The following is a 27,944-nucleotide window of genomic DNA, read 5'->3' on the forward strand; positions in this document are numbered from 1 at the left end:
TCCCTCTGTTGCCCCCCCGCTTGTGCTCGCAAGTGCACTCTGTCAAATAAATAAATTAATTAATTTCAAAATAATAATAATAAAAATAAATAAAAGCATTATGGGAAATAAACAAATAAATAAATAGATAGAAGCATTATGGGCCTGGTATGTTTTACGATGGAAAATTTAATTTTCTTAAAAAGATTTTATTTATTTACTTGACAGAGAGAGAGAGAGGGAGAGAAAGCAGGAACAGGAGGAGGGGCAGAGGGAGAAGCAGACTCCCTGCTGAGCAGGGAGCCCAATGAGAGGCGGGATCCCAGGACCCTGGCATCACGACCTGAGCCAAAGGCAGCCGCTTAACCGATTGTGGAAAATTTTAAAACAAATAATTCCATTTGTTTAATGGATGTATGTTCACACAGATTTTCAATTTCCTCTTAAAGCAATGCATCAAGTAAAGAACACTTTAAGCTGGAAATAACAGAAAAGCTGACTCCGTTTAAAAGAAAAAAAGAGCTTACTTTTTTCCTTCACATAACAAGGCTAGATTAAGACTGTCCAGAGAAGACACAGCTCCTTATGATGCTGTCAGGAAAGTAGGCTCTAACTTTCCATTCCACTACCTTTAGCTTTCAGGTCTTCATCTCATGCTTGGTACACTTCAGACTCAGAATAGCTGCTTATATTTCCAGTTCTCAATTTTTTTAGGTAAGAAAGAAACTGAAGCAGAAGGAGGTAACACCCATATCAGGAAATCAAAAGCTTTCATTCTCATTGTCCAAAACTGTGTCACATGGCTTATCTAGCCACAAAGGAATTTAGGGAAGTATTTGTATTTGGGCACATTACTCCAAACAAAATCAGAGCTAGGTTAATAAAGGAGAAAGAAGGCTGGATTTTGAATTGTCATTTGGCAGTATTTGCTGTACTCACTTTGGATAAGTTATATTATCCTAGGAAATTGTCCATACTACCTAAGTTCCTAAATTCTCTTATCATTTTGAAAAAAATCTCTGCTATATCTATAGTTTGTCTCCTTTAAAAATTCCTAGCATCGTACATTTGTGCCTTTTAACATTAATTTTTTAATTAATTAATTTATTTATTTTAGAGAGAGAGCACGAGAGAAGGGGCAGAGTGAGAGGGAGAGAGAATCCCAAGAAGACCCCAGGCCAAGCATGGAGCCCAACGCAGGGCTTGATCCCAGGACCTCAGATCACAGCCTGAGCTGAAACCAAGAGTTGGATGCCCAACTGACTGTCCACCCAGGTGCCCCAATTTTTTAAAATTAATTAAAATGCTGTCTATTTCATCAGGGCACCTGGGCAGCGCAGTTGGTTCGGCGTCTGACTTCAGCTCAGGTCATGATCTCAAGGTCCTGGGGTCAAGCCCTGCATCGGGCTCCCTGCTGGGGTTGGGGGACCAGGTTTGTCTCTCTCCCTCTGCCCCTCACCCTGGCTCTCTCTCTCTCTCACACACAAATAAAATTTTAACAAAAAAATTTGTGTACTTTATTAATCTTTTCAGAGAACCAACTTTCATTTTCTTGAGCCTCCCAATTGCTTCTTTGATTTCTAGTGCATTCATTTCTGTATTCATTATTACTTACTTCCCTCTTCATATCTGTGTTAGATTTTTTCTCTACCTTTTTTATGTTATTACAAATGGTATTTTTAAAATTTCCCTTTCCCATTTGTGTCTTTCTAGCATACAAGTGATTTTTTGTATTTTGACCTCGTATCTAATCTTGCTAAATGCATTTATTGCTTTTGATAGTTTGTAGATTCATTTAGATCGTCTATCAGCACCGCTGTGTCCTCTGCAAATAAATTTTATTTCTTCTTGGGTGCCTGGGTGGCTCAGTCGTTAAGCGTCTGCCTTCGGCTCAGGTCATGATCCCAGGGTCCTGGGATCGAGTCCCACATCGGGCTCCCTGCTCTGCAGGAAGCCTGCTTCTCCCTCTCCCACTCCCCCGGCTTGTGTTCCTGCTCTCGCTATGTCTCTCTCTGTCAAATAAATAAATAAAATCTTTAAAAAAAAAATTTTATTTCTTCTTTACCAATCCTTATGCCTTTTCTTTCTTTTTTCTTGACTTATTTCAAGTGGCTACAAGGCTAGGCCCTCCAGTACAATGTTGAATAGAAGTGGTGAGAGCTAACATCCTTATCTTATTCCCAATCTGAGGGGAAAAAGTATTCAGTTTTTTCCTTTGAGTATTATGTGAGCTGAGAGTTTTGTAGATGCTCTATCTGGCTTGAGGAAGATGCCTTCTGTTCTTAGTTTGCTAAGAGTTTCTATCATGAACTGCTATATCAGATTCTCTCAGTTTGGGTAAGTTGTGTTGGCCATCATGTTGTAAACACCCTGAACTAGTCATCATCATATTATTTTATACATGCAATAACTGTTCGATTTCCCACATGTCAATGAACAGCTTCTTTGTGCACCATTTCCTCTTGTAGTCCACTCTGTCCTTCTGGAATCAACAAACTCTTTCCTCGTGTACCTCCTAAAACTTCCTATAATCATTATCAAAGGCAAGTGGTAATTTCCCACCTTTTTGGTCTGAAGACATATTTATTTAGCCCTCACTTTTATTTTTTATTTTATTTTATTTTTTTTTTTTTAAAGATTTTATTTATTTATCTGAGACAGAGAGAATGAGAGAGAGGGAGAGCACATGAGAGGGGGGAGGGTCAGAGGGAGAAGCAGGCTCCCTGCGGAGCAAGGAGCCCGATGCGGGACTTGATCCCGGGACTCCAGGATCATGACCTGAGGCGAAGGCAGTCGCTTAACCGACTGAGCCACCCAGGCGCCCTAGCCCTCACTTTTAAATAACAGCTAGCTGGGTATGGCATTCTGGGTTACAGTTATTTTCTCTCAGCTCCTTTCGAAATAGTAGTCCTTTGTCTTCAGACGTCTCTTGTTGATGTTGGGAAGTATACTGCAAGCCTAAATGTTGTTCCTTTTACAGTTTCTGATGTTATTTTATCCATCTTTGAACATTTTGAAGAATGTATAAACATTTCTTTTAAGGTACTCATTATGCTTTATATTATTTAGTCATTCCCCATACTCTAATATTATTTACTTTGTATTATTTAGTCATTTTACATAACTGCCTTAACTCCACCATTAGAGAACAAGCTACCTGATACTGTAGTAAATGCTGTACATCTTTTCCTATAAAGAGGCACAGTGTTCTCTTATGGAATGGGGAGTCGCACACAAAGAAAAAGATCAAAATGTCCTATCTGAGTTTAGCAACAGAGGCTTGGCTCAAAGAGCGCCTGGATATCAATTTGTTGACAATTGGCTAATGTTTAAGAACAAATAACAAATGAGTAAATTATCTATGCATTGACTATTCTGTTCACTATTTATTGTTTGGCTTTCAACAGATGGTTGGCATTCTTATTAGGGACTGTTTAAACATCAAAAAGGTATTTGTTAACCTCAGCAAAGTCTTCATCTGCCAACCTGGGAATTTATCAGCATGTATACAGACTTGATTCTGAGTGAATTTATTGGGAAGGGGAGTAGCCCCAACTCTTCCCCAACTATACAGTCTAAGCTGTTCCCATCACTGAGGTTCATACATGTCTGAGCAATTCTGAAAGGATAGTAAGACAACCACCTGAAATCTATTTACAGAAGAGACTGAGAAACCTCCGGGGAGTAAACTTATTATCTTAAGCAAAGAGAAGATTAGGTGGCTTGATCTTGAAACAAAGTCTCGGTGCTTAGAGGAGATGAGTAATTTTGAATGTTCCTGAGACTAGGCATTATTCCTTGCTCAGACCACCTTAGATTCAAAGTTAGGTTCTAAGGAGAGAGAGGACTGTAAATAACAAAAATGGCTCTTTATATTAAAACCATTGACAGAGTATTTTGGAACCCTCTGACAAGAAATATCATGGATAATCAACAATGAACACTGCAGAGCTCTGGCATCTCCATATTACCATTACATCCATCACCAGCTATATCCAGAAGCAGCAGCAACCATGCACACAGAAGAGATGCCTGACATGCATTTAGACATTTTAAAACGCCTAGAAATAGAATGCCACAGAAATCTTCCCCAGAATGACGATCAATATGAAAAATGTCACCCAAGGAACTGAAGTATGGAGGTAACCCTGAAGTTCAATCTAATTTTAAAACATTTGTCATTTTTACTGCAAAAGAACACTCTGTACTTACGTTTTCCCAGAGGACCTCAAATTATGTTAGGGCAACACCTTTTTTCAGCTTTTCTAGGTAAGAGAAAGAATACAAAAACTTAAAATGATTTGCTAACCCAGATCTCAAATTAAAGCCCAGACCCCGGGGCGCCTGGGTGGCTCAGTTGGTTAAGCGACTGCCTTCGGCTCAGGTCATGATCCTGGAGTCCCGGGATCGAGTCCCGCATCGGGCTCCCTGCTCGGCAGGGAGTCTGCTTCTCCCTCTGACCCTAACCCCTCTCATGTGCTCTCTCTCATTCTCTCTCAAATAAATAAATAAAATCTTAAAAAAAAAAAAAAAAAGTGCAGGGCCCCTGGGTGGCTCAGTTGGTTAAGCGACTGCCTTCGGCTCAGGTCGTGATCCTGGAGTCCCGGGATCGAGTCCCACATCAGGCTCCCTGATCAGCGGGGAGTCTGCTTCTCCCTCTGACCCTCCCCCTCTCATGCTCTCTGTCTCCCATTCTCTCTCTCAGATAAATAAATAAAATCTTTAAAAAAAAAAATAAAAAAATAAAGCCCAGACCTCGTCTCTCCTACTGTCTCCCCCGCCCCCCCGGAAGCAGCACTAACCTCCATTCTAACAAGGGGGTGCTGGATGCGAGAGCAATGTCTCGGTGGCGGACACTTGGAGGGAGAGGGAGCGGAGAGGAAAAGACAGGAAGGTGACTCTCACTGGTCAGGTATTACCTCTCCATTTTACAGACTCTGCAGAGCACCTGAACGTCTTTCATGGACTGGACAAAGGCCCTGCCAGAGAGGGAAGCGTACAGACTCAAAGCGAGCGAGCTAAGACAAGGGGTGGGCTCCTTGAGGTGCCACATAACCCCCCAGTAGTTTCCTTACCACAATTTCACGGCCAAAAAGAACCCAGTAGCGAAACGTAGCCATCCCAAGTACCTCGGGTATCACTTAAATTTCCTCCTCTTCTTTATGAATTTGTATTATTTATGAGACACTTGACACATGTTTAAACACTTACATAGCTCCTCAGTTTCAGGAAACACGGCTTGTTCAGCTGAGGAGAAAAAAGCATATAATGAGGGAGTTAACAAGGGCTGATATTTTTTTTACAACATTCTTTAAAAACTGAAAAACCTCTTTAAACACCGGGAACAGCTTAAATAATTCACTCTAGGCCTGCGGGGCCCGTGTGGACGTTTCCCTCTCGGTTCCCTTTCCGGCCACGGCCACGTTCTCCCCGGTTTCATCTGGGAAGGTGGGCCTGACGCGCTGCCACCTGCGGCCTCAAGGCCGCACCGCCACCCGCCCTCCGCCTTCGGGGAGGAGGACGCGTGGCCGGAGGGCGCGCGAGGCCCCAACGCCGGGAGCGGCCCGGGGCCCTTTGACCCCCGGGCGCGCAGGACGCCGGGAGCGGGCGGAAGTACTGCACCCAGGCCGGTCGCGGCCGGTCGCGGCCGGTCGCGGCCTGTACCGGCGGCCGGGACAAAACGGCTTTAAGGCCGCCGCGCGGATCAGGGTAGCGGCCGTGGGAAACAAACGATGCCCGAGGCGCTGGGTCGCCGGCCCTATTCCGGGGACTTGTATGACCGCTGGACGGGATCCCGTAGGCCACTGGCCTTGGCCCGCCCCGCCCCCTCTGTTAGCGGCGGACAAGGGCGTCCTACGCGGAAGAACCCGCGCTGAGGCCCCGGGGGCGGCCTGTAGGCCAGCTTTGCGGACTCCGGGCCCTCGTGCCGGTTGTTTTGCGGGACGGAGGTCGACGGAGGCGGCGTTCTCAAATCCCTCGCATTCGGGGGTCCGGGAACGGTGGAGACCAACCTCCGGGCCCGACTGGGAGGAAGGAGTGCGAAATGCGGCCGCCGAGCTGCCGGGCGAAGGGAAGCACCTGCCTCCGCCCACCTTGACCCAGGGCCGTCGCCCGGAGCTCCGGGCGCCCCTCCCGGGAGGTCCTCGCGAAGGTCGCAGGAGGGCGAAACCCGGAACCTCGCGGCCTTCGAGTGCTCTCCTGCCGGGGCGGGGGAGGGGGGGCACTCGGATACCCTTGACCGAGGCCCGCTCCCCAGGGCACTGAGAGTTCGACGCTCCCAAGGAGGGAGTCTCCCTGGAAGAATTCCTCCTGCTTCCTTTCAAACTTGAAAGCCCGGAGGCCGTCGGTGCTGCAAAAAGGAGCGGTCGGGCGCGAGCAAGCAAGCAGCTGATGAAAATAATTGTCCTAGCACACACAGCCCTGCGCCCAGGGGCGCGCGTGCACGCGCGCGCACACGCGCACACACACACACACACAACTTGCCTCATCTAGCTGCCCAACCTTAGTATTCCGGGCATGCGGTTTTCAACAACTTGCTTGACACAATAACAAAGACATTTAAATGCCAGGACGCAGACTTCACTTTTTAACCTGCTGAGAGGAGCTACTTTCAAAGCTTCCCCACCGCGAATAAACTGACAAAAATATGGGGTGCACTTATAACTTGAACACCTTGCTCTCAAAGCGACGTGCGTTAATCAGGTTTCTAAGGCAATAGCCATCTCTGTCTTTTCCTATTCACCCAAATAATGCCACAAGAAGGAACCCCTTTATAAACAAGAGAGAGCCAGAAAAAAAATGAATTATACCCATTGCTAGTAAAAATCATCTTAAATCAATAGAGCACCACTTGAACTTGAGTTTCCATTGTTTCACTGAATCATCAATGTTTTTAATTAAACAGAGCTACCCTTTCTGTTAAAACATTACATAAAAGGGTTAGGTTTCTACTTTTGTTGAGGCAGCTGGCGTTTGTTGGCTGTTGTGTTTGAGCAACAGACTGTTCAATAGAAGCGAGAAATAGCTCAACGCGCTCTTAATAGACCTGTTTCAACAATGTACCTTGAAAAGGAATACATTGTGTTATTGTGTTAGTTTGCTACAAACCTATTAAAAGAAAAATAGCATCCATCAGGTCTAACAAAACGCATTTGTATTATACGTACTTATCTGCTTCAAATACACTTCTTGGCACAATGTCTAGAATTCAACTAGATCATCAAGAGCTGGACAGAATAGCACATACCAGTTAGGTTATGATACACGGGCTAAAAAATAGTAATAAAGGAAGATCTAAGCAGACGGTAATCGTTACTTTTTGTTTGTTTGTCATGAGAAATACAGGCAACCCTTCTTCAGTTGAAAATATATTGCAAAAATGTGGACTCCTATGGCAAAAACAAATTTTAAAATATTCTTCAAATTTAAAAATATTCCAGTATGGGAATATTGACTCAAATCCTGTATTTTGAACGAATCTGATACACTTTCGATAGCAATTTGTCTCAGACAAAAATCCAAGGCACAAGCGATGCATTTTTAAAGCAGAATTAAATAGCGCAAAGAGCCCGGTTCTTTAGGGAAATGCGTGAAACAAACAAATCGAAAGCAAGGGTTCCAGCCAAGAGGTTGGGGAGCAGCGCTGTTTGGCAGTAGGAGAGGAAGTGCTTCTTGAAAGTGCTCTCTTAAAAATTATTTTTAAACTGACTTTATTGTATTTTAAACACACAACAAAATTTGAAGCAAAGATAGGCGACTTTGCCACTGTGAGACAGAGCCTACGGTATGTTTCAGAGAGGGCTGCCACTTGGACCATAAACCTTAGAAAAATAGTAGCAAGTGATGAAGCTAATTTAATTCTGAGAACCGCTTAGAAGAAAAGACACCTAAAGTAGCATCTGTCAGAGGGAGACAACTTTTGCTTCCAGGAAAACCAATTGGTGGGGTTTCCAACCTCAGAGTACCCAGCATTCAACTTTCAACTGCAAAAATGTTGGGGGGCACAAGAGAATAGTAGACTACAAGTGAACTCTTGTCAAAAATAAGAGAACTTACATAAATTACAAGAGCAGTCTATGGGAGATATTTATGTTAACAGGTGATGCAATACTTTGCCCGATAAAATCAATTATGTTTTACATTTCTGAACTAGTAAGTTAGTATTAGTAAAGATTTAGAAAAATGTCACCCTGAAACTTTAGATGACAATTTTGCTATATTGTAAAATAATCATGATAGACTTTTTTAGAAGGCATTTGAAGTCATGGGACTGATATGACTGCTCTCTTCAGTTCAAACATTTTCTTTTCTCAGGAAGGGTGTGTATGTATGTATGTACTGGGAGGTAGTTGAGGTATGTCTGATTTATAAGTTAGGACTTTTCATTGATAATGTCTCCTCCCTAGTCCAAATCAGTTTTTGAATTAATTCTCTTGGATTTAAAAAAAGGAAATGAAATAAAAAATTCCAATTGCATATCATGAAAATAACTTCTCATAACATTGACAGAAAAGTTGATATTTTCAAGGTGAGATTTTCTTTTGATGTATCAGGTAATTTACCAAAGGTGAAAGGAAGTTTATAGTAAATTGGTTTGGCCATGACAAGAAATGTTGTTACTAAGACTATAAAAAATCTTTGATTTTCATTTAGAACTTTTAGAAATGTTTTGTATGTCAGAAGTTAAACTATCCAGGGGGAAATATTCATTTCACTTTAATTTGAACAGATAGTTCAGATGAACAATCACCAAAGAGATCATTTGAAAACCCATCAGAGGAAGACATGTATTTTAGGGGAAGATTGTAATCTGATTCCTTGTTTTGTTCTTCATCTTGAAAATCCTTGATTCTCCACTCTTGCGAAGAATTCTCAATAATACGTGAGGGCTAGATATTTTTATTTATTTCTCTAAGGTTAAAAAAAATCCAAAGAATATGCACTATAATTTATCTCCCCTTGAAGAACAGGAAGAAGAGGATCACATACAGATTATTTTCTATATGCCCTCCAGATTCTTTCCAGAAAGAGACATCTAGCCTAATTCATTATCACTAATATCTAGAAAAGTTTTAACCAATCAAATTATCAAACATTTTTTACTGCCGTTGATCTTAAGCAGCATCTGACTTGAAAGATTCTGCAGAGTCCATTTTCAAAGCATCAAGTCTCTCTGCAGTTTCTTGTCTGCCTTGGGCAGGTAAATGAATATCATTTCAGATTTCCTTTTGGCTTCTTTTGCCTGCTAGTTCAGAAGTACGGGAAGTAAGAGGGGTTAATACTAGTTTCTAAACATTTCTGCCACACGCAATTATTTCAATACCCCTCTCTGGTGTTGTGTCTGAAAAAGGGGTGGCCGAGCCTGCAGCCCGCAGCGCCAGACAGTCAGCTGGATCCACCCCTGGGCACAGTCGTCAGAGGGAAAAGATTCTGCTTCCAAACTTGATTAAAAACAGCCTACCAGTTTCTGCCCCGTTAAGGCACTGCGTGGCTGGAGAAGCTGAATAAGCTGCCTGGGATGGGAGAGGAGTGGCTGAGGTCTATATCTCTGTCAGTTGGGAATCCAGAGAAGCTTGAAAAAAGCAGCGGATAGTGGGTTGTAGAAGGACAACTTGTCCATCAAAATCTGCAGTTAAAATCCACTTCACATGACTTAGGTGCTGAAAAAGTGATTTTACTTTGTGATTTTTCACCTTAATTTGAAGGGGAAAAGGGAACATATGCACATGACAAAAACCTACCTACATGCTTGGGAAATGTTGTTTCTGAGTTACTTTTTTTTTTTTCTTCCTGTTGGCAAATACTTAAAAATATCCTTCTCTCCCTTAAGTTATATTCTGGATGATACAATTAAAAGAAAAATACTAAGATAGAAAAATATCCTAGAAATAATGAATGTGTAGGTCGGTGAATAAAATAGATGCCTGTCAGCATCTTCTTAAAGATACGCTGCTGTTGTTGCTTGTGATATTTTTATGGTAAAAACTAAAGACATCCAAACAGGATTCAAATATGAAGAGAAGAGGCAGGTTTCCTGATGTGTTTCAATAATAAAATGAAAATCGAGTCTGTATGTGCCTGTGTGTTCCCCTTCGATTTGAAATTTTATTCCAGAAAGTACTACAACTTGTTACTTTTTTGTGGGCACAGGAGGAGGAAAAATATGATACATTGGAGGATTTTTCGGTAGAGCTGTGTTTAGTTTTAATTTTCCTGTATTTTAAAATAAACACTTTGACCAAAGCATGTTTGATCTTTGCAAGAAGGAAATATACATTGTGGAGGAATGTGCAGCGGTTGGGTATGAAAATGGGGTTGTGACACACAGCTGCAGGCTGAAAAAAAAGGCGTCGTGGTGTCAGCCAGAGGTGTTCAGTCTAATAATTCAAGCTGTAAACTGTATCCCCTAAAATTACCTACATAATAAATCATTGTGTGAAGAAAAAAAGTTTGGACTGGAAAGTGTAAGTGAAACAGAATCCTCAGGAGACTTCAATACTGGGACCTATTGACAATGATGTGAAATAGAGGTTTATTTTGTCCCAAACTTTGAAGATCAAAATAATACTGGAAATAATTCTAATACAGCTGTTTTTTTGTTTTGGTTTGTTTTGGTTTTGCCTTGAGTTGCATAGTCTGTTGCAGAAATGGGGTTGCATTTTTTTTCTCTCCTGATCACACAGCTGAAACTGCTTTATGGGATTTACAGTCAATTTATATATTTTCAAGAGAAAACTCAATTAAAAAATGGGTCTATTATAAGACAAACAGCATAACTGAGTTATCAAATGCATATTAAGAATGGAGGCAGAAATAGTTCTGGAAATTCCCTTAGGTTCCTATCTCAGATTTCACTGTTGCTTACAGGTACCAAAGAAAACACTACAATTAAGTAAACTGATGAATTAGCTTGCCTAAGAATTCACTGCTAGATTGAAACATTTAGACACTGCAGTTGGCAAAGCCAGTGTCAAATCCTGGAGACTTGAGAAACGGGAACGTTTGTGGATGGAATATACCCGTCTGGAGTAGAAAGGAGCTCAGTGCCTGGAGAAAAGATGCAATTGTGAAGAGGAAGTTTAAAGGCCAAGGACACACGAAGTCTTTGGAACAATAAGGGTGAGGAAGTCAAGAAGCAGACTCGCCAAAGCCACATTGAAACAATTTATTTTATAGGATCCCCTACATTTCCAGAATTAGTGAGCAGAAGAAGCGCCCTGCTGCGAACTCGGGCTGTGGGCTCTCGCGCTCACACGGGCACTGGGAAAGGGATAAAGTCAAGTTGACGCGGGTCTCTTTCGCCTGGGCATTTCAAATGAAAATATAAGAAGGAGGGCGGGGAGAGAGGGAGACAAAACGGAGCTCGAAAAGACCGACTCCGAAGTCTGCAATAAAGATTAACTGGAAAAAGGAAGTCCATAGCAATTAAAACTCCTACCCTGGCTCATTAGTATTCATGACCGAATGTCCAGCTTTTCTGTTTATCTTTCTCCCAAGATCAATATCCGAGCAGCGTGGGTCTGGGAAGAGCCCAAGCCCGGCCCTGCGTGCGCCTGACCTCTCGCGCCCTCCCTACAGGTCAGAGCATCTTCAGAACCGCCGGGCCAACGCCGCGCCCAGGATCATTAAAGCCACCATTCATCTGCCGGCAGGGAGAGGGAGGGGGAGGCCTGGGTTGGGGGGATGGGGGTGGGGGCAACCGGCAAACAGACCCAAACGACTCCAAAGAGTTTCGAGAAACCACACTCCACCACACCAACCACTGTGGGCCCAGTGGGCCAGGAGAAAGAAAAGAAAAAGAACGAAACGCGCGCGTTTGCAGCAAGAGGCCCAGGGCGGCTCCTGGCCAGACGGTTGCTGGCTCGGCCTGGTTCCAGACCCAAGATTTGAGGGGGGTTGGGGGACATGGGGCAGGCAACATAAGAACCTCTCCACACGCTCCCCTATAGAAGACCCCACGCCCACTCCCAGCCCCGCGCGGTCTGTAGCCGCCCCAGGCCTCCACCAGCCTCTGAGGAGCAACCCAGTCGGGGAGCGTTAACCAGGATGATTATCTTTGACATTATTAACATTATTATTATTTCTACCCCCAACCTCTCTGGCGGCGTGGCGCCCTGTTCTGCTCCCCTGGGCCACCAGGTTTGGCCTCGGGGACAGGAAAATACTGGCGTCGGGAGGTTAGGAAAAGAAGAGGCTAAGGGCAGGGGTTGGAGGAAGGGGGCTAGGGTTAGAAAACTCTTTCTCTTCCTCCTGGCTTAACACAGAGGTAAAGGAGCGACCTCCAACGCACACCCGGGAGTCAGTGGGTGCGAGGGGAGTCCGGACAGTCTGGCCTATCACATTCCCAAGGAAGTGGGCCTGAGGGATCCGGACTGTGTGCGGGGATCCCCCACCCAACTTGTCTCACACTGGTGGCTCAAAGTGCGGGTTTCGGAAGAAAGGCCCAGGCAGCAGACTCTCAAAAGCCAAGTTGGATGGAGAGTTCAGGGCAGGCCGGGGCCCTTTCGGAGAGAGGCCGTAGGGGGTGGGGGAGCTGGAAAAGAGCGGAAGGGAGAGGGGGGCATCTTTTGCTGGGTCGTCCCCCTACGCGTCCCCAATCTCTGCAGCTCGGGTCCATCCCACGCACGCGAATGGATGCCTGGGGGATGCCGAAGGAGGCGAGCATATGTGAGTGCATGTGTGTGTGTGTGCATGTTGAGGCGTGGAGAGAGATTGTGAGAGAGAATGTGTGTGTATGCAGGGGATATGTCTGTGTGAGTGCACGCAAGTGAATGAGGCACCCCCCCCACCCCCCAGCTCTGGCCTGGTGGCTGCGGGATGCGGGACGAGGGCAGGATGCAGGGCTGGAGACGAAGTGAGGGGTCACCTCTTCAAAAGCTCGTCGAGCCCTGGGAACAAAAGGGAAACGTACAAGGGCGACGAGGTGGCCCCAGCACGGACAGTGCGCGGACTGGGCCCTGAGGGGCGGGGCGGGAGTGGGAGGACCCTGGCTTCGCGTGCCCTGCCCGAGGTCTGCGCGGCGGAGGAGCAGGGGCGGAGCGGGGCGTGGACCCTGCGGCCGCAGTCACTCCACAGCCTTGACCGTGAACTCGAACCCTCGGGCTGCCCTGGTTATGGTTTACAGAAGTTCTCATTCGTAACACCCTGTTCAAATTGCCAAGGCTGCCTTTTCTTTCACAGGAGCCCAGCGGGACGACCGACCACTCGATCCAGTCTGGAAGGATCTAGATTCTTCCCTAAAATAAAACCCCTGCAACAGTCCGTTGGAGGCATGGGGAGGGGTTTAGCGAGGAGGGCCACACGTCTCCAGCCCTGTTCTAAGCTGCCAGTTAAAAATAGAAACCGTTCATTGCGGTCTGCTGGGGGTGGCAGTGGGCTGAGGAGCTCCAAGTTTCTGTGGAACCAAAGCAGTATCAGACTATATAATCAATCAATCCTCAAGTATTCATTGAACGCATATTTTGGATCCCGTGGGTCGCTTTCCGAGACACGCGTCCATTGAAGTAAAAAAGGCATCCAAGGGTTCAACCAAGTCTTGGTGAGGTATTATTTTGAGGCCTTTATTGCTTAGCTCTTGCACACAGGCCTAGCGCGCCCTTTCGGTTACTTTGGTGGTGTGACAGAGAGGAGAGTCCCGAGTGAGTACTTGGGAGGCTCCCGCGTGTCCAGGTGTGCTACTGATGCGCTCACCAGGGACCCACCAGAGCACACCTCCCCCAGTCAGTCCTGCCTACTCAGCCGGGCGACCGATCACTTGGAAAACCCAGGCCTTCCTAGCCACCCCTGGAATGCCGGAGAACAACGCGGTGTACAGGGAAACCCGAAACTCCGGTCCAGCCTGTAATCTGCCCTAGATATCACAGTTTTGTGCGGAAAATACACCATTTGGTACTGAAAACATCCGTCCGAAAAAGACAAAAGGGGTGGGGGTGGGGAGGAGGAGGAAGAGAGAAGGTGCCAGCAGAAAGGAAAGGGGCTGGGACAGCGGGGACGGGGTGTGCAGGGCCTGGGACCTGTTTCCTCTACTCGCGTCCCGCGGGGCCTCGACCTTAGCAGCCTCCTCCTTGCGCCCTGAGCAGAATCAACCCGGCCTCTGCTCCAAGAGTGACCTCCTCCCCGCCTGGGACTTGGGGGACTGCACTGAACCGGGAGAAGCTGATACCGATGCCAGTTATCATTGTGGTCATTAATAATGCAGTGAGGATCACGATAATTAATAATAATAATGATGGTCCTCCCGAGGGGGCTCCAGCTGCCTCCGGATAAAGCGGCTCTCGCGTGAGGGGAGTTATTTGGTGGGGGATGGAGCGGAGCGCAGAGGGAGCGAGCTTGGGCGCTCTGAAGTTCAAGTTGATGGCTGTGACCGGCAGAAACCGTCCTCAGGCGGAGGCAGTCGAGCCACCCTGCGGGTAGCGAACCAGAGGCTCAGTTCTGGATCCCTGAGGGAAGCGAAGATGGGATTCAGTTTTCTAGTTCTGGAGTCCAGAAGAGGGCAGGTTAGAATTCAGGTCCATTCAGGCGGGGGGGGGGGGGGGGTAAACGCACGCATCCCCCACCCCCCAGGCCCAGGCGCCTCTTTGCGACGCAGAATCTTGGGCCACCAGCCCCCCTCGCTCTTTCCATGTCGAGCAATTCTGACTCCTTTGACCACTTTTGCCATCTCCCCTTTTCCCCATCCAATCTCAGGGATTCGAAGGGCCGGAGAGAAAGGCGTGGAGTGGGCCACACCATCGGGTCGGTGACTAACGTGGACAAAGCCGTGGGACGCAAGGGCCGGGGGACTGGGAGCCATTTTGCGGGAAAGCTGCTCCCATTCGCTCCTCACATCCTAGGGTGCACTAGGAAACCGCTCCTAGGCTGCGATCTTCCTCCGCACGCCAGGCGCCTTCCCATTTTTATTTCCTGCTGAAAACTAGGATCAGCGCCCCCGGCCCTCCGGTAGCTCTCCGACATTCAGCGCTAGAAAGCCAACTCAAGATTGAGGGCGTCTGCCTCTTCTTGCTGTTTTCCGTCTTCTTCTGCCAAATGAGAAGAAAAGCCCCAAGCCTTGAGTTGATACTAAAGTTGCCTACCTACTTCCGTTCCACTCTTCTCTTTAGACTAGGGAGGTGCCTCAAAACCAATAATTTTCCCACAAAAATGAAGTTTAAAACATTTAGGATAGACGATCTCATTCTTGCCCAAGTTATGATAAATATTTAATGTGATTTCTTCACCCCCTCCTCCGGAGGTGGCCCAAGGTGGGGGGTGGGGATGGGGTTGAAAAACTAAATGCTTTTCCCCACAGCTTATAATGTATTCAATGAAATCTCCCAAGGATCAGTAACATATGCCAATTATTTTAATAATTTTCCTTAATATTATTAGGGGTTATAAATTTGACTTTAATAGGGGGTTGATTGCTTCAGGAGCTGGTGCTTGGGCAGCAAGTTGGGCCACGGGAGAGGGCTAGCCGGGCCTCTGTCACCCTCTGGGGGACACACACACACACACACACACAGACACACCCCAGGCTGGAGTCTTTCCCTCCCCATTGAATAGGTGGCCTCCAGGAGGTCAGGGTTACCCTTCTCTCCAAACGGCCCTCTGGCCTAGCCTGCCAGGCCCTGCAGCTTAGTCGACTACCGAAGGGGAAAGAGAGAGAAGCAGTGGTCTCCGCCGCAGCCACCCGTGCCCTGGGTCTCCCCCCGCAGAGTCCCGAGAGCCCGCTGGGCGACCCTAGGGAGGTGTCGCCACCAAGGCCCGGCGAATCTACTCAGTACTGGGGGCGGGGGTGTGACTCAGGGACTGTCAGGGACTCTCTGAGGATACTCAGGAAGAGATGGAGATGTTTTGATGTCTCAGGGATTTAAAAATAATTTCCCCCATTCCTACCCTTTGATTATTAAAACTATTTTTACCTTCTTCCCTAGAGCATCTTGTTTGAAATCTGACAAATTCTTGCAGGGGAAGGGAGTAAAGCTGCAAAACTTCTAGACAAACTGGTGGTTGGTGCTCTGCCTCACTTCCACCTGACCATTTTAATCTTTTTCTTATTCTATTTTACTGAATTCTTGAAGGGATTCTCTTTTGTCTTGGGCCAACGGTTTGTTGCTTGCTTAAATTCAAATGTACTCTCTATCACCTTCTTCTCTTAAACATCCTAGTTATTGGTGCAAAGCAGTTGTGCAGATAAGCAAAATTTCTTGAGCAAGCTCTCTAACATTTCAAGAAAAAAGTTTTGGTAGAAAAGGGTCCTTAAACTATAATCACTGGGCCAAGTTCAAAAACAAAGTACTCAGCTCAGTTTTAAACGTGCAATTAAAAATAACTATACCTCAGCTTTTCAGAGGGAGGGAGAGGAAAGGGGGCAGGGAAGAGGGAAAACAAAGAATAAGGAAATGTTTAGTGCTCTTAAATCCAGTCCAAATAGTTGAAAGAAAGGCATTCCCTCAGATAATGGAGCCATTAGAAACTCTGAAGGTTCCTGCCGCCATTCCTCACAGGGCCTTTCCAAAAATTTAATTCACTCTCAGCTACAAACAAAGGACATAGAAAATAATTTTGAGACTTTCTGCCAAAGGGGCAGTTTGGCCTGGTTTCTATGCATACATACACCTTCCTCCCCAGAATGCAAGGTGGTACCTCCCATTCATCTAGGCAGCTGATGCATACCCACATCAACCCTCAGCTGCCCCCTTCCCATTTTCTTTAATAACTTTGCTAGAAAAAAATAGTATGTTCATGCAGTTTCAACACATTTTATTATATTTCTGTATGCATTACTCTCAAAACATATCACAAGAAATGATCAAACCACTTAAAACCTTCAAATAAAAAATCTGAAACAGTTTATGCCCACAATTGTACATATTTATAGTTAAGAAACATTCTTTATAAATATTGTTTCCTCTGTAGCAAGTTAATACCATAATTTAATTACAAATGGATAAATATGGTAACGGGTATTTACAGAAGGAAGGGTGTTATTACGGAAAAGCTAACGGCACGACGTTTATTTTCCCCCACAATCTTTCATACAGGAACTAACAAATTGAACTTGCAAAAGCACTAAAACATCACATGTAAACCCAGCTAACAGAAAAATACATTCACAAGCGTTGGTGGTGGTGGTGTGTGTGTGTGCGCTGTGGATCAATGTGTTGAAGAAACAGAAGGGAGACTTTGGCACGGCTCGGTTTTTTTCCAGTCTATAGTTGCATGAAGTTTACAATCAAGTTGCCTCATAAAGGAACACAATATTCAATACCACAATACAAAAGAAACCATTTTCTTCCACATTACTTAAAAAGAAACCGGGTAAACTAAAAAGAGAAAAAGAAAAAGCCCATCACTTGGGGAAGGGAAGGGAAGAAAGGCAGGAAGGAACGCAATCCGGAGAGTTACAAATGGACAAACTTCTATACACCGAGAAGCCATTAAAACCACCTTGGAGAAGGAAGGAGTTCGCTATGTACAGTTTGTCAGAAGACTGGGAACTGGGAGAGAAGGAAAGAGGGCATGGGGGGGGGTGATTAAGGATGGGGGTTTGGTTCAATATTTTTATGGGTTTTTTATTTTTTAAATTTTTTATTTCTTATTTTATGTTTTCAGCTTCTGAGACTCCGGGAGGGATATTTTTGCTTTTCATGCCCAGATTATTATTTTTTTAAAAAAAAAAACTTTTAAAAATCCTTCTGCTGGTAAAATCATTTTCATCATCATAAAAATCAGATTCATAATTTTAACAACACATCACAGGGTGCCCTTGGCGCTGGCCACCGGGAGGGCTGCGCCAGGGTGGGGACTGGGAGAGGGAGAGAGGCCCCGGCCTCTCACACGTACCATTCATTGAAGTTGGAGGAGAGGCCGCTGTGGCCCCCGGCTGCCCCGCTGCCCCCGCCAGAGCTGCCGCCGCCCCCGCCGCCCGCCCCGCCGCCGCCCCCGCCGCTGCCTCCGCCGGAGCCGCCGCCCGCGCCGCCGCCGCCCGCGCCTCCGCCCCGGTGCACCGCGGACACGGCCGCCGCCGCCGCCGCCGCCGCCGCCGCCGCGGCCGCCGCCGGGGAGAGGTTAGAGCTGTTCTGGGGCTCGGCGCTGGGGGACACCAGCCCCGGGGGCGTGGACGACTCGTAGCCCGAGCTGGCGGCCGGGGAGGACTCAGAGCCCTGCGGGGAGGACTCATGGACCTGCAAGACAAAAGCCGGGAGGGGAGACCAAAGGGGACTGGGTGTGAGTGCAGCTGCTGTGGGGCCGAGTTCCCGGGGGGAGCACCCCCAGAAATGCCCCTGCCCCCCGCTACTTCCACGCCGTCCGGGCCCCGGGGAACCCTGGCCTTCCCAGACTGGCAAGGGTGGTCCAGGCCGGACCCGCGCCGCGGGCCAGCCGCCTCGCACTCCTCCCGGCCTCCCCGGTGGTACCTTCATGTGTTTCCGCAGTGAGCTGGGGTGCGTGTAGGACTTGTCGCACATCTTGCACAGATAGGGCTTATCGGAGGTGTGGACGTGCATGTGCTTCTTCCTGTCGCTGCTGTTGGCGAAGCGCCGGTCGCAGCCCTCGAACTCACACTGGAAGGGCTTCTCCCCTGTGGATAGAAACAGAGGCGCTTGCTGCCCACACCCAGAGCTTCCCGGAGCCCCCAACCAATCTAGAAGGAGCAAGGCCGCTGCAAGAAGGAAAGAGGAACTAGAAGGGCCTGGGTCGCTTACCAGGTCGGATCGCCTCTGTGGCAAAACTAAGATGAAATTAACTGCCTTCCCACCTGACAGTCCTGCTCATTCACTTCATATTTTAATTTTCTTCCAGACTGACACCCATTTCCTTAGATTTATAATGAGTTTGGGGTAGCACCCGGCCCTGCCCACCTTTCCATAGGACTCCTTGGATTCGCAGCTTCTAACAAACTGGTCTCACCATGGAGAAGCTGTTATTATGACAAAATATTTAGGGCATTATCAAAATCACGCAGGCTGCTGGGCTGCTGTCGGTTTGTCTCTGGGGCCAACAGGCAATTACATTTGGAGTTGCTATGTAGTTTGGGGACGGGGCTGTGGATCATAACTGAGCCAGTATTTTTTCATCCAAAATTCTGCAAATTAAATTAACCCTTATTCGAGTCTCACTTCTAGTCATGTAAAAATAAGTCGGGGGAAAAAGGTACATATTAGAGATAAGACAGCATCTCGCGATCGCAGAGGCACAGGCTGGGCAGTGGGGGTGGGGGACGTCAGCAAAGGCTTTCAAAATCTCCCTGTTTAATTTTCTGGCGGTCCCTGCATCCTGTTGCCAGAATTCCAAATGCTTGGAGTCATTTAGAGGTGTGAGAACTCAAACATCGTTCCTCTTGGAAAGGGGACCATTTAACGTTAAATTCCATTAGCACCTAAATTGTTTTTTAAAGACATCCGCTCAGACATAGGACTCGAAAGCATTTCATGCAAATAAATTTCTCAAATTTTAAACCTTGTTAAAAGCTTGTCTCGCACCTCGGCTCCCTCCCTTCCCGGAAGAGAACAATAGGCCGCTGGCGCATCCCCACTTTGGGGTAAATATTGACGGGGGAAGTTGCTAAAACATTTGGCTTTCTTTTAGGAAATCGTCTGGCACGATTTTGGCTGGGACCTGGTCAGAGATGAATAATCTATGAGTCGAGAGGCGCGTTCTTTTGCAGCTCCCTCCTCTCACGCGATTGCCCCGCGGGACCGTACTGCCCCGGGGTTTTCTCTGACTGGGCTGTTGGTCCAAGTTTGGAATCGCAAACCCTCTGGTTTTCCACAAACTACTGCGAACCCGCCGTAAAGCCCCGCGACCTACCCCGAAATGGGCTTTAAAAACACTTCTTTTTTCTTTTTTTAAACGAGAAATACTCTACAGCTTCGGCTCACAACAGACTCATTTAACGGGAAAACAGTCCCGGGAAGGACTTTTGGACCGCGAGTAAAAGAAGTGGGAAAACACACAAGCCACCCAAACACAGACACACAGCCGGAGCTGAAAAGCACATCCAGACAAGCTGGCAAAATCCTCTCTAGGCTCGATTCCCGGGCACCGAGTTGGAGAGCAGTTTTATTTTGTGCGTTCTATTTAGAACGGAAATTATTAACCGGGGCTGAGCAAACGAAGCAATTACATCACCCAAAACATACATTTGATGTTATACCGATCATTTAAAACCCAATTTCCGTACATGGAAAAACCCAGCCCGATAATATTCTTTCTTTCTCCAACAAAAACAAGCCTCTGGCTGTCTCGCACACACAAAAACACCTCCCATCCCAGAGCAGGAACTGGCGGTCTGCGCGTTTTCCCCAGCCAACCAACCACAGCCTCTCTCTCCCCCGCGCCCCAACCCGTCCCGGCCCTCAGTTACCTGTGTGGGTCCTTTTGTGGATCTTGAGGTTCTCGGAGCGCGCGAAGACCTTGCCGCAGCCCGGGAAGGGGCAGGGGAAGGGTTTCTCGCCTGTGTGCACGCGGATGTGGTTGACCAGTTTGTATTTGGCCTTGAAGGGCTTGCCCTCGCGCGGACACTCCTCCCAGAAGCAGACGTGGTTGCTCTGCTCCGGGCCGCCGACGTGCTCCACGGAAACGTGGGTCACCAGCTCGTGCATGGTGCTGAAAGTTTTGTTGCAGCTCTTCTTGGGGTTGCTCAGCTGCTCGGGGTCGATCCACTTGCAGATGAGCTCCTGTTTGATGCACTGCTGCCGCATGTAGCGGAAAAAGGCACCAGGGTGGTGGTGGTGGTGGTGGTGGTGGGCCGCGGCCGCTGCCATGTTCATACCCATGTTCATATTCATGGGACCGTACTGGTTGTGGAGCTGCGCCGCCGAGTAGGGGTCGGTCCGCGGGCTGGCCACCTGGCGGTACTGCTCCGAGCGCCCGAACACCTCGCCGGGCAGCCCCAGGCGCATCTGCCCGTTGAGCACATTCTGCGAGCCGTGCGGCCCGTGCTGCTCCGGGAGGCCGGGGAAGAGGAGGTGGCCCTGCGCGTCCGAGTGCGCATGGTGCAGGCCGCCCGCTCCTGGCCCAAACAGCCCGTGCTGCCCGCCGCCCGGCGCCGAGTCCCCGAAGCCCCGGCTGCGGAACAGGAAGTCCCGGGTGGAGTTGAAAGGCGGCCCGGAGTAGGAGCCGACGTGCGCCGCATGGGGCCCAAGCGCGGCGGCTGCAGCGGCAGCCGCGGCAGAGCCAGGGTAGGCGCCGGGGCCCTGCGACGTGAACGCCGAGCTCTGGCCCGGGGACAGCTCGTGCGCGCCTGGGTTGAGCTTGAAGGCGCCCATGTGCGCGGCCGCTGAGTCCACGAAGCCGTTCTGCGCCGCGGCCAGGCTCAGTTCGCGGTCCTGCATCTCGGCAGCCGCCGCCGCAGCCGCCGCGGCCGAGTGGTGATGGTGGCGCGCGAAGCTGCCCACCCCGATGGCCGGGAACTGCGGCCCCGCGTCCAGGAGCATGGCCAGCGCGCCCACCCGCCCCGCCGGCCCCGGCGAGCCCCGCGCCTCCTCCGCTCCCACTCCCGCCCCGCGCGCGGTGCGTCCAGCGGCCGCCCGGCTCCGAGCGCAGGCGGCGGTTGTGGTGGCGGCTTCAGCCCCGGGAGCCGCGCTCCTGCGCCCGCCGCCTCCGCCGCCGCCTGGATCTGCCTCGGGCGGCCGGGCGCGGAGCGAAGGCGCGGAGAGGAAGAGGAGGAGGAGGCGGCGGCGGAGGAGGCGCGGGAGGAGGAGGAGGAGGAGGTGGAGGAGGAGAAGAGTCCAAAGCCAGGCGGAGAACCAAAGTGTATTAAAGGAGCTGCGGCGGGGGCGGGCGGGCAGGGCAGGGGAGGGAGGGCGGGAGGAGGGAGCGGGAGGGAGGTGTGGGGAGCGGAGTGGAGAGGGGGGCCAACGGGGGGCGAGCGCAGCGCCGCGGCCCCCACCCCTGCGCGCACTCGCGCGCGCACGCACACACTCACTCGCTCGCACGCCCCGCGGACCCCGGGCCCGGCAGCGCCAAGCGGCGCCCGCAGAATGAAATCACAGCAGCGGCGGGGCCACCGTGCCGGAACGCGGCGGCCGTGCACGGGCCGGGCAGGCGGGCGAGGAGGGGACGGAGGCGAGCTCCGCGCTTGGCGCCCTGACCCGGCGCGCCCACGGCTCCACCTGACCGCGGCGGGGGCACTGAGGCGGCGGGCGGAGGCCGAGCGCCCTCTCCCCGGCGCGCCGGGTCGGCCGCTCCCTCCCCCGCGGCCCTACTGGAGCCGTTCCGCGCGCGGCGGCTATTGTTTCGCGCAGCGGCCGCGGTGTTTAGCCCTCCTCGTCCTCCGGGCTTGGCAGGGGCTGCGCCTCGCGTAGTAAACTTGCAGCAGCCACGAATTCCCCCAGATGAAGGAAGCTGCCGCGCCGCGCCTCTCCCTCTTTCTTTAAGTTGTGCGGGAGGAGGAGGCGGGGGAGGAGGAGAGATGGGGGCTGTGGGAGGGGAGAAGGCTTGCAGAGGGAGGGGAGAAGGGGAGACTAGGCTGAAAAACAATAACAACAATAAAAAAGTGATCTCTAGCTCGCTCGCTTCCTCTCGCCGGTCGGTCAAACGCTGGACCCGGAGCGGGCAGCCGCGCTCCCGAGGACCGACCGGAGTCCGAGATCCGAGCAAGTGCGAAGAAGCCAAAGCAGGTCCCCCCCTTTCGGGTGCGGTGGGCTCCGCTCGCTACCTCCGCCTCTGTTTATTTCGGTGGGCTCTGCAGCCGACGCCGCAGCCTTTTATTTTTATTTTATTTATTTATTTATTTATTTTTTGTCTCCTCCTTTTCCTCTCCCCTCCCCCGCTTGCCCCCGCGTCTCCCGCCCGAGCCTCCCTCCCTCCCGCTCTCCCTCCCGCTCTCCCTCCCGCTCTCCCTCCCGCTCCAGGCCGGGACTCACGGTCACACCGCCCCTTTAACGGCGGCTCCCGCCCCGCCCGCCCTTCCGTCGCCACCATTGGCCGCCGAGGCCCCGTCAATCCAGCGCCCCCGCCCCGCGGTTGGTTCGCCCCTCCTCCCCCGCTCTGCCGAAGCTCCCCGCTGCCCCCGCAGCTGCGGATCCCGCGGGTAGTCACAGCCAGCCCGGCCTGCCAGCCTACAGCTCCTCGCCCGCGCGGCCGGCGCTGCGGCTCCTGGTCGCGGCCGGCCGCGGCTCTCCCCGGAGCCGGGAGGCCCGCGTAATGCTGGCCCGGGCCGCGGGGTCACTGTGCCCTTGGCTGGGTCCGGAGGAGACAGCACCCTGCACTCGCGCCCTTCTGCAGAGGCCGCCGACTCCCCGGGGACCCGAGCCATTCCCGGCGGGCACCGAAAGCCGGCAACCGTGGTCACTCGAGAACTTGGCTAGCAACCGGGTTCGCCGGCGGGAGATTCCACAAGCCGGGACTCTACAGGCCCCGGGCCCAGTCGGGAGCGCGCGGCGGGGACGGCCCGGGGACCCGTCCCGGGATCGGTTGGCACGCTCTCTATCTACCCCCCGCCCTTTTTAAACTTACTCTGTGGTATTGAAAACACAGGTGCTGGATGGTGGGCCTAGGTAAAGCCAGACATGCCCCTTCCTCCTACTCTCTGGACACTCACCCAGACACCGCCCCCCTCCCTGGCGTGGCCCCCACCCGCGGTTCAGCGCGCTCGGCTCCCCCCGCCGCTCGCGTCCTGCTCCGATTACAGCAGTAAACACTGGGCAGCGGCCCCCGTGAGGGAGGGGGTTGATTGGAAGTCGTTTAAAGGCAGTGTTATCGTCGGGGTGGATGCCCAGATGCCCCGGCCGCTGCCACAGTGGGGTGGGGAGTATGGGGACGCCGGAGGCGCGCGGCGAAGCAAGGCTCAGGCTGGAGTTTGGCCGAGGGTCAGGCTCAGGGCCTCCAGAGAAGAAACCTCCAGACTGGTAGGGCTTAAACCTTCTAGAAGATATTTATCACTCCTTCTGCAGGACCTGGGAACGCCCCTCGCCCCCCATCTTCGGGCGGTGGCGGGGCCGGGCGGCTGCTAGTGCCGCGCCAGGCCTGCCTCTCGGCTCTGGGGCTACAGCCGTCCCCCGGGCTCCCGGTTGGCCGTTGGGGACATTTCCTGTCCCGCTGCCGAAAGCTTGCGCTCCCAGAGGTAACCGGAGAGGGTACGCCGGGCCCGGAGGCTGCAGAGGTGTGAATGAAAGGCCTGAAGCCAGCGCCTTTCTTCGCCTAGCTGGCTAGAGGACTGCTTTTATTTACAAATCGCTGAGAGTTGAGATAAAATTCAAGTCAGGGAAAATAATCAACATGCATTTAAAATTTTCACGTTGAAATGAAATCAACAAAAACGCGGGAAGACAACTCTAGGTCGCTATTGCTGGGAGAAACCGGGCTCTCTCCGCCGGCACTGGCAGCCACTCCCGGCTTAAGCGGGTTTCTGAAGGTCGGAGCTGGCGGAAGCCCCTTGCATAAGGTGCCCTGTGTCCTCCCGCTGCCCCCCCCCATTGCCGTTGGAGGGGGGCAAGAAGGAGGGAGTCTGGGTCATCTTGTCTGAAAGCCCGAGATTTTTGTCTGGAAGCTGGAGATTCTTGCCTTACCTCAAAGGAGGAAATGTTCCTCATTTCCACACACCTCGCTATGGGGGGGGGGGGGGGCAAATGCCAAACTGCCCCTCTAAGTAGGGAGGGCATCGAGAGAGAGACAGAGACAAAAGAGAAAATCTCCCAGGAGAAAGGCTGCCTTGCTGTATCGAATCAATAAAAAAAATTGCCCAATGCACAGCCTTTCACATTCGTTTACTTTATTCATCAATTTATGGGGGTGGGGAGGAATTGAAAAAGCTTACTCCAAAAATATTTACTAAATAAAATATTTTCTTAGAGACTGGTCATCCTTCACATCTAGAAACCTCACTTCCCTCCTTTTCTCAAGCCACCAGACTTCAAGTTTTCCTCCTTTCCCACTTTCTCGCCTCCTCCCCAGTCCTCTGTCTCTCTCCTCTTTGCCCCATTCTCTCCTTTCGCTTTGATTCGCCTTTTGCAGCGTCCGCGGTTCCGGCTGACGCGGCTGGGCGCTCGCTGGCTCTAGACTCCGGGGACCGCGCACCGCCGGGCGGTGGGGCCGACTCCTTAATTCCCGCGGGAGAGCCCGCGGGCTGGGCCCTCCTAGCTATTCTTTCCCGGCTCCAGTTCTCCTCTCTCTGCGGGACACAGGGGAGCTGAGCCAAGTTCAAAGTCATGTCGCCTTCCCCGCTTAGAAGTGCTTTATTTCTCTACTAACCGCAAAACCCCTTTCTCCCATGACACAGTAATTCTTTTCTTTTCTTTTTTTTAAAGGAAGAAAAAGGGAAGAGAGACAACGAGAGCAAGAAAGCAAGGGGGGAAAACCTGCAAAGGCCTCAGAGTCATTGCCTCAAAAGTAGATTTGGGCTTCTTGGCCGAAGGGAAAAAAGCGGCTAAGAGGCGTTCTGCACCTTGTGAGTGATCAGTTTTTCAACAGGTTTCTGGAAGGACACGCCTTAACGGTGTCAGACCCACGGGACACACGACTGTCTCCACCGGGCAAATATGTCCCCTCTTTGTAAGTTTTCCAAAATTGTTCTTTGATAATCTCACGGAGGCTCCCCGGGGCCGGTGCCTGGGGCTGGCGTGAGCCGGGGCTTTGCTGCATGTGGATGGCCCTGCAGGGTCGGCCCCTGGGGGCATGGGCTGGCCTCCATTTCCCCCGCAATGCGATAGAGAATTCGGGCTGTCTTCAAAAAAACGGCAAATCCTTTCAAACACCCGGGCACTCATTCTCTGAGCACCTCGTTGAGGTTTGTGGGCCTCTGAACAGTTGACTGACTTCTTTTGTAGCATGACCAGTATTTTGTGCGTACATACACATAAAAACAGTGTATACGTACACACAACATACTCTCACACACACATAGGTATATCTTGCTGGTCAGGAGAGGCCAAAAACAAACAAGCAAACAAAACTGATCTTTACATTGGAAAACAGAAACACGCTGTGGTCATACCATTTAAATTTTTAATTTCCTCTTAAGGAAAGGGGTGGGAATGGGGTAAAGATGGGAGAAACAAATGTGGAATCAGCTGTCTATACACACAAGACCAAAAAAAAAGAGGATTTTAGCACCATCTTCTGTATCACAGACTCATAAATTCAACAAGATCATCAACAGGATATTAAGTTGCAGGGCACCTTTGATTCAGCCCTCTCAGCCACTCCTGGGCTGGGCGACCCCTGACCCATGAAGGACCACATGTGTGGTGGGAGAGCCTCCTCTGTAAAGCCCACCTAGAACAAAAGTTCTTTGTCAGAGCTTCAGAGAAGCATAATGTAAAAAAAAAAAAAAAAAAAAAAAGAGGAAAAATTGTAATGTAAAAGAAGGGGAAATCATGAAAATCTCAGCCAGTGTTGTAACTTTTAAATACCATTTTTAAGAAGGGGGAGGTCGAATGGAGGCGGGGAGGTATCATAGGATAAGGCCCTCTCCAGTCTGTTCACAGAACTTCTCTTCTTCTACAGTTAAAATTTACTGTTCTGTAACTGGGCTTATAAAAAGTCTCTCTATAAAATATATGCTCACCAGCAGTTTATTGATGGGGATGCAAATGTTTGTCTATTTGTCATTAGGGACTCAGAAGGATAAAAAAATAGTCGACATTTCCATGTGACAGTGGTTGTGGTTTTGCAAAAGGAAGACAACTAACTAATTGTCGTGACTTTGTCCTCTTTCCTGATGGGAGTGTTTCTACTGCTGCAAAACAAAGCAAAACAAAAACAAACCAGAAAACGGGAGGCATTAGCTTACATGAATGTGTTTAATTATTTTGAGGACCGTTATCCTTTGGGCTCCCAAATGAACTACATCCAGGGAGGTTGAATCCTGGTGGCAGGAGAGCAGCTTTCCAATAAACTGCAGTATTATTGCAATAGACTTTGTAATACAATTTATGCTGTCATTCATAAATAACAATGCCATATGTCAACCATATTGCTTCCACAAGTAAATCCGTCAACGTGTCACTATTTGATTTGCCTCAACAGCTTCTTCAAATATTGAAGTATAGATATTGGAAGGGGTGTGGAACAGGGGAAAGTACCCACCAAATCTGCAATTAAAAAAAAAAACAAAACCCAAACAGCAACACTCCATACAACCTCGACTCCTCCTTCATCTCCCATCTAAAAACATCCTAAGAGATAAAGAATGAAAGGGAGGAAAAGTGCATCTTGGGTCCAATATAAATAAATATTGGGTGGTTATATGAACCGTTAACACATAAGGGACTTCTGTGGTTCCTGCTTTGACCTTCTAAGCATATTTTCAAGCACAACAATTAGGCATTTCCCAAGAAATTACCAATCCTAATGGTCAAATGTGGGTCAAAGGCCAATCTCCTACAACCCCCATCTCTGAGGGTAAAAATGATTGATAACCAAATGAGAATATTTGACGACAGGCCAATTTTACTCAACTTATTTTTTAATAATGGGAAAGTAAAGAGAGCCATAATTTTTCAAGGGCTTTTAAGCACTAAGGTCAGGGAGACACGGGATGGATCCCCATTCTTGACTATCCAAAATAAACAAACCCCAAATCCAACGTTTCAGTCACAGCTACATAATCTCAGTCTTGTGCCTAAAAAAAAAACAAACAAACAAAAAAATCCTCATTAAGCCCAGGTACATGGGACAGGGATCATAAACTTTAGCAAGAAGCACATTTTTAGGTTACTTTCAGCCCCGCAGGTATCCGTGAAGCCTGAGGAATCAGGGCGAGCTCAGAAGGGCGGGAAGGAGAGGCAACCCTGGGAGAGACGCTCAGAGGGCTGAGAATTGCCCGGCGCTTAGGAGCACCAAGGCCCCCAGGCAGGCTCGAAGCTCCCAGGAGGTTAGCCCGCGAGTGGTGAAGGCTGGAGGACGGGGGTATTTGCCGACAGCAAGCCCGGCAAGGGGCCCAGAGAAGTGGCCCAGTACCTCACTGCCTAGACGCCTAGCAAGCGGGGTTTGAGAAAAGCCTTGAACCCGAAGTCCTCATCACTTCCGGCATGGCAAACCTC

The 27,944-nt window shown here is 49.8% G+C and overlaps 1 protein-coding gene across 1 annotated transcript; it reads right to left on the reverse strand.

The window, feature by feature from the left end:
* Positions 1 to 16,709: 16,709 nt before the first annotated feature.
* On the reverse strand, positions 16,710 to 22,790 carry ZIC2 (Zic family member 2). The gene is made up of 3 exons (XM_045867854.2): positions 20,324 to 22,790; positions 18,375 to 18,538; positions 16,710 to 18,143 (listed from the first exon to the last, which is right to left on the reverse strand). The coding sequence occupies exons 1-3, from the start codon at positions 21,393 to 21,395 to the stop codon at positions 17,793 to 17,795; spliced, it is 1,587 nt and encodes a 528-aa protein (XP_045723810.2). The 5' UTR covers positions 21,396 to 22,790; the 3' UTR covers positions 16,710 to 17,792.
* Positions 22,791 to 27,944: the final 5,154 nt, after the last annotated feature.

The sequence above is a fragment of the Mirounga angustirostris genome, unplaced genomic scaffold (genome assembly GCF_029215605.1).
Source record: "Mirounga angustirostris isolate CCGP_5_RB_7025 unplaced genomic scaffold, mMirAng1.0.hap1 SCAF_3, whole genome shotgun sequence".
In the NCBI taxonomy this organism is placed as follows: Eukaryota; Metazoa; Chordata; class Mammalia; order Carnivora; family Phocidae; genus Mirounga; species Mirounga angustirostris.